Here is a 6,227-nt window from a genome sequence, read left to right as displayed (position 1 = left end):
ATATGTATGTGTGTTTTCAAGGTTTAATTCAAAGACTGAGAAGTAGAGAACGGGAACGGGAAAGAATACGACGTCATGGTACCGGTGAAAGACATAGTGGCCGCTTACTTTCCAGTCTTGACCGAGAACGTGATCGCAACCAATTATCATACGATGCTAGGCCATTCTATCCACGGGACAGTAGCAACCCTGAAGAAAGGGAACACGAACCACTTACAGCACCTAAACAAGCTCTTGGTGAAAGACTTTTCCCGAGAGTTCAGATGTTGCAACCAGTAAGAAACGTTTGTTTTTCTTGTCCACTTGAATTTGATGGCTCACACAAGCTAAAAAGGCTTCATTTGACTTTATAACAAAGATCTTATAAACACAAGATGGCATTTTCCCCGAGTTACGCGTAACAAATGGAAGCGTTGATTTGGCACAGAAAAGTAATCACTTTAGGGAGAGGGTTTTTTTGGATTCGTTTCCATGGATCTGAGATAGAGTGTTTGTGTTACGCGAAAGTTTAACAATTACATCAATAATTGTTTCTTAATTGTTCTAAAGAGAGGGCGCATTGTAAATCGGACGCTTCTAATTGCTGTCTCTTATACACATCTAGATGTGTATAAGAGACAGCTATATGGTTATGAAACCTGGACAATGAGAACAATTGAAATAGATAGACTGGTTTTTCAAATGCGGACATTGAGAAAATTATTTGTAAAAACAAACTAACAAATGAACAAGTACTTAAGAGAGTAAATGAGAAAAGAACTTTAATAGCTACAATAAAAGACAGAAATAAGAAATGGATCGGAAGTATAAGTAGAGGATATACGGTCTTTGGAGAGATATTATTGAATGAAGTATAGAAGGAAAGCGGCCATGAGGTAAAAAGAGAGTAAAGGTTTTAGATGACAAAAAGGAAACAAATAAAAGCTATACAATCATGAAAAAGCATATGATAGAAAAAATTGAGAAATTAACTGTTTTCAGCATGCAAGTAGACAGAAAACAAGATGATGATGATCATAGTAGTCTCATTATTGGGTTTTTAAAACTGTATAGATCGTAACCAAATTAGAAAAAAAAAACTGAAATTCACATATACTTTCTATTGGCAGTGTTTTGGTCACGTAATACATTATACCTAAAGTATAATATCTATCGGTAGGAATTAATGTAGGTTAATTATAAACCGTACTAGTACAGCAGTAACATACCTTTAGCTGGTACTCAAAAGTTGAGTGCGTTCCATGCACCTGTTGCTGTTCATGGATTACTTGGTATAAATCAGTTACTGGAATTTGTGTCTGTCCACAGAACAACTCTTCAAGTAAAACGGCATAGATGAATCTGTATTGCTCCTATAGACGTTTTAGTATGGGATAGAAATTTAAAGATAATGATGATAATGATAATTATAATAATGATGATACACTGTTTACTAGTGTAAACTTTCTGTTCTTATAGCGCCACTTTACATTGGATTCTGCCATGAATATTGCCATGTTGGTTGATTGATCGTAATTATGCAAATTAAATTAAAGACGTAGCCAAAAATCAAACAAGAATAAATTTGATGAATTAAAATGAATAATAATAGGTAGAATCAGTCAAAATAAAAATAAAAATAGCCATGGTTCATGTTTGTAACATACTGCATTAGAAACTTAAAAAAACCCCGATATACAACCTCGGTCTGAACCATTTGGATACGTTTCTCCCTCATGCTCCGCACAAAATTAAACACGTCTACCTTCCCTTCTTGCTTTGCCATGTCCAACATTGAAGCGATTACAATAACTGTACCTGTCCTTCCAGCTCCAGCACTGAAACAAGTAATGAATTTAAGTAATCATATAATCGTATACAATTATACAAATGACCAACAAACTATTTGAGGCTCACCCAAATAACTTTTGAAACTTGATGATTCAGATGGTATGTAAAGGGAATTTATCTATTATGAATACATTAAAACATGAGACACTATTCCTTAGATTGGTGTTTTTTTTCAGAGTATCAGTTACTATATTAGTACTAGGTCACTATTTAAGTACAATAATCACAGACAAATATAAACCGATACACGATTCTTGTGTTGGCAATCCATACGAATAACAGTACACATTATGATAAAATATTTATCTTGTTTTCAGAATAATATATTAGGTCATTAATAAAGAAATATATTAGGTCATTAATAAAGATTAACTCTTAATGGTATTGATAGAGCTGGGGTGGATTGCTATAAAATGGTCTAACTGGTAATAATAATAATAATAATAATAATAATAACAATAATAATAATAATAATAATGTAGTTTTATATAGCGCACATATCCATCAAATGCAAGATGCTCAGGGCGCTTGATATGTGCACTAGGAACTCGATCAATGACTTTCTTCGCCTCTAAGCATCCCTTCGTGTCTGCGCTACCCGGTACCAGCAACTCTCGTCGTCCACCACAGGGGCTGTCTGTTCCAGTACACCGGGGTAACCCCCTACTCGTCTCGAAGGATGTACTGGGTTCTTTATAGTGCACAAGAGCCATTGTATACACTGGGCCTACGGTTTATAGTCCTTATCCGAGAAGACTTTGTTCTACCACCAGAACCATAGGCGAGCGTGCCATTTGAACCAGCGCCGATATTATGGCTATAGCTTGCAGCGCCCCTCCTAACCGCTCGGCCATTCGACTTACCAGTAGTATTAACTCCTCGAATAAAGCCGGCGTTATCACTTAGGGTCTTACTAAAGTCATTCCTCTAAAGCAACTCTCACATTATCGCGACCTAGCGCTGCGATCATACCAACCCGGTCGTATCCAACAGGAAGTAGGACCTGCCCTCTAGTCATTTACTGGTTTAAAGCAAAGATCTAATAAACAAAATATAGCCTTTCTTCGCGATTTTACGCGCAACAAATAGAAGCGTCAATTTGGCACAGAAAAGTAATCAGTTTTGGGGAGGGCATCCTAGTCGTTGCCATGGATCTGTGATAGGGTGTTCGCGTTACGCCAAATTTCGTTACCAAGTACGTTAATTTGTTCCTTATGTTCTAAAGAGAGGGTGCATTGTAAATCGACGCTTCTAATTGTTACGCGTAAAGGTAAAGTCGAGTGGTTTAAAGTAATAATGGCCACTTTAGCCAAATAATTACACGTGTGAGAACGACTACGACTGCCTTGTCACGAGCAAGTTGCTCTTAGCTCTTATCACACTATCACGACCAGGCCACGACGGTGTCGGTCGTGTACCAATCGCAGTGTAGGTCTTGATAGTGTGAGAGTAGTTTCTGACCATTGCTATAAAACAGTATTCCCTAAGACCGCTTTAGGTACTGAAACGCAAACAAGCACTCCCTGGTAACGTAAGATTGAGGGCGACATTGTGCGTGCTCGAAACACGCAAATGTATCGAAATGAACATAAATAAACGCCGTAGACCTATTACAAATGCTGAGATGCTTTAAAATTTAAGATGGCTAACTGGTTGACCGTGGTATAGCAATGGTCTATAACCACAGACCAGTAGCAACGTCACGATTACAGCTGGCTAACCGTTAATACCGTCTAAAGACCGCTTATAGTAATCCGCCCCTGGTCACAAATGGACTACTTACTAAAATGTTTTATATGCAAATGTATTAACCAATAAAGTTGCTGCAACATTGTGTAGACGCCATTTTCTGACATAACAACCAAAACGTTTAGAGTTTGCTGGGTAACATGTAAAATTTATTCATATCTACATCTACTTCTGTATCTTTGCAATGTACGTTCGTATGTCTGCACCGCACTGTACATATATAAAATATAAACATTCCATTCATGTATCTTTTTATGTTACCTGCAGTGTACTATGACTGGTCCACTGTCGCTTGGAGAATTCTGCTGTGTTGTTCTAAACGCGTAGATGAAGTCAATCAAATGTGGAACAGCCTGGGGAACACTCTTATCTGGCCAATCAGTGAAATGATATTGAAAAACATTATGTACCTCTTCCGTCCCAACCTTCAACGTAAAACAATCAGATATGTTAATATGTAAGTTTATTTTTCCTTAAACGCAGATATTTCATAAATGTTACTTTTCATTATGTATTATTTTTATCAACCAAAAAACAGAAAAAGCAATTTGTCATTAGGATTAAAATACGAAGCAATCTCCATACATATAATTTTATTTAAAAAATTAAACAAGTTTTCAATGATTTTGATATTGATAACAAGGTTGATAATTTGAGAGAACAAACCTTCTGAAGGTGTAGATTTCTAACCACAAAATGTCCATATTTGGTCTCGCCGGCGTTCGCTACATTAATGTTTGCATATATTTTACCATCATTTACTTCTGGCCAATACTGCTCGCATTTTCGCTACAAAATAAATAGAATAAACAGTCTTCATGAATTGAAAAATCACAATAGTTTCAATTTACAACTTATTTGCAAAGGATGACATTGAGCTACACTCAGTCCTACACACATCTTCACACAATTACCGTAATTAATTCATCCTACCCCATACACCCAGCCCAGGACAAATACCTTGGTTCCTTCAACGACGTTAGTAACAACCACAATTATCGTTGACTTTTCCTGCCAGATCATTCTCCACATATCATTGACTGACGCAACATTTGGACCTGAAATTATAAACGCGGAATAAATAATAGGCCTACATAATTAGCGCGCAGTTGTTGTAATTTACCTATGCTATGATGGTATTTAAAGGGCTACACAATTATTTTTCATACGTCAGGTGTTAAATAAAAATAAACTAATAATTAATATAAAAAAATATTAATCTTAATATAATCAGGTTTTTGAACTATTACTATTAACATAACTACAGACACGAATAAAGTGCATATTTCCATCTTCCAAATCGTATCATTGCTTACCTTGACATGCAATGAATTCATGTGGTGTCGTATATCCCTGCAAGTTAAGTAAAATAATATTTAAAAAAAACAAAATACAATGTCTCTTTGTAAGGTGTAGAAGCGGGGATTTCTTGGGTCTTGAGAAAAATGTTGTCACTCGGCTAAAATTGAACTCAAGTACCATAAGTTTGAAAGACAAGCATCTTAACAAAGCTACAGCACCACTCCAATAGTATTAATTATTATGTAAAAATGATTTCTGCCGTAATTAGACAATTACCCAGTGCATTAATTATAAAATGAAGCCAAATATTATTAGTTACAAACTTAGTATTGCACCTTAATAGTAAGGTTAATGAATGACACCACAATATAAATTCTATATAGTGACTGTATAGTACTGTACTGTACAATGCAATACAATTACATACTTGCAAGATTGAAATTATGAACATAATGGCCGAGCAGTTAAGACAGGGGCATCGTAATCATAGCCAACAATATCGATACGGGTTCGTGGCCGGTTTCTTGGATAAGGATTATAAACCGTAGGCCCTTGTTACTATTTTGTATTAGTGAGTATTGTATGAATTAGTCATATATTTGGTAAGATAGTATAATACATATGCCAAGTATAGAATATTTGAGGTATATCATATATTTGGGGTTTATATAATAGTTGTCTCTTATACACATCTCGGTGTCGGTCGTGTACCAATCGCAGTGTAGGTCTTGATAGTGTGAGAGTAGTTTCTGACCATTGCTATAAAACAGTATTCCCTAAGACCGCTTTAGGTACTGAAACGCAAACAAGCACTCCCTGGTAACGTAAGATTGAGGGCGACATTGTGCGTGCTCGAAACACGCAAATGTATCGAAATGAACATAAATAAACGCCGTAGACCTATTACAAATGCTGAGATGCTTTAAAATTTAAGATGGCTAACTGGTTGACCGTGGTATAGCAATGGTCTATAACCACAGACCAGTAGCAACGTCACGATTACAGCTGGCTAACCGTTAATACCGTCTAAAGACCGCTTATAGTAATCCGCCCCTGGTGTTTCCACGAACGGTCAAACTCATGCCCAAGGAAACGAGTTGGTACTCCAACTCCGCAAGTATTCCGTGTAGCCTAGTCCAGATAATACTGTAATCATGTGTAATCTGGAGCATAATACAACACTCATCTGTGTTGATCAATCCATGTTGAGAGAGTTATATAAATGGGCCCCATGTCCCCCTGAAAAAATTTGTTTAGTGTCCTTGGGAAAACCATTATCTGAGATTTTTTTCTCTATTCCAGCAATATAAGTAGGTACCTATTAGGTTCAAACATCAGTGCAGTGA

General features: G+C 36.4%; 1 protein-coding gene across 1 annotated transcript in view; it reads right to left on the bottom strand.

Annotated features, from left to right (window-relative positions):
* The window catches only part of LOC117110849 (receptor-type tyrosine-protein phosphatase alpha-like), a 10,915-nt gene extending 5,191 nt beyond the window's left edge, over positions 1–5,724 (bottom strand). Inside the window, exons 1-7 of the mRNA XM_033253681.1 lie at positions 5,689–5,724; positions 4,896–4,932; positions 4,540–4,637; positions 4,246–4,368; positions 3,841–4,004; positions 1,682–1,817; positions 1,209–1,352 (exon numbers count right to left, since the gene is read on the bottom strand). Coding sequence (XP_033109572.1) covers positions 1,209–1,352; positions 1,682–1,817; positions 3,841–4,004; positions 4,246–4,368; positions 4,540–4,637; positions 4,896–4,932; positions 5,689–5,724 — 738 coding nt within the window. The remainder of the gene's footprint in view (positions 1–1,208; positions 1,353–1,681; positions 1,818–3,840; positions 4,005–4,245; positions 4,369–4,539; positions 4,638–4,895; positions 4,933–5,688) is intronic.
* Between the last annotated feature and the right edge of the window lie 503 nt (positions 5,725–6,227).

This window comes from Anneissia japonica, unplaced genomic scaffold (genome assembly GCF_011630105.1).
Source record: "Anneissia japonica isolate Jap-2015-1 unplaced genomic scaffold, ASM1163010v1 scaffold3669_len183718_cov122, whole genome shotgun sequence".
NCBI classification, from domain to species: Eukaryota; Metazoa; Echinodermata; class Crinoidea; order Comatulida; family Comatulidae; genus Anneissia; species Anneissia japonica.
The sequence above is the reverse complement of the archived record's forward strand: the minus strand, read 5'-3'. Positions and strand labels throughout refer to the sequence as shown.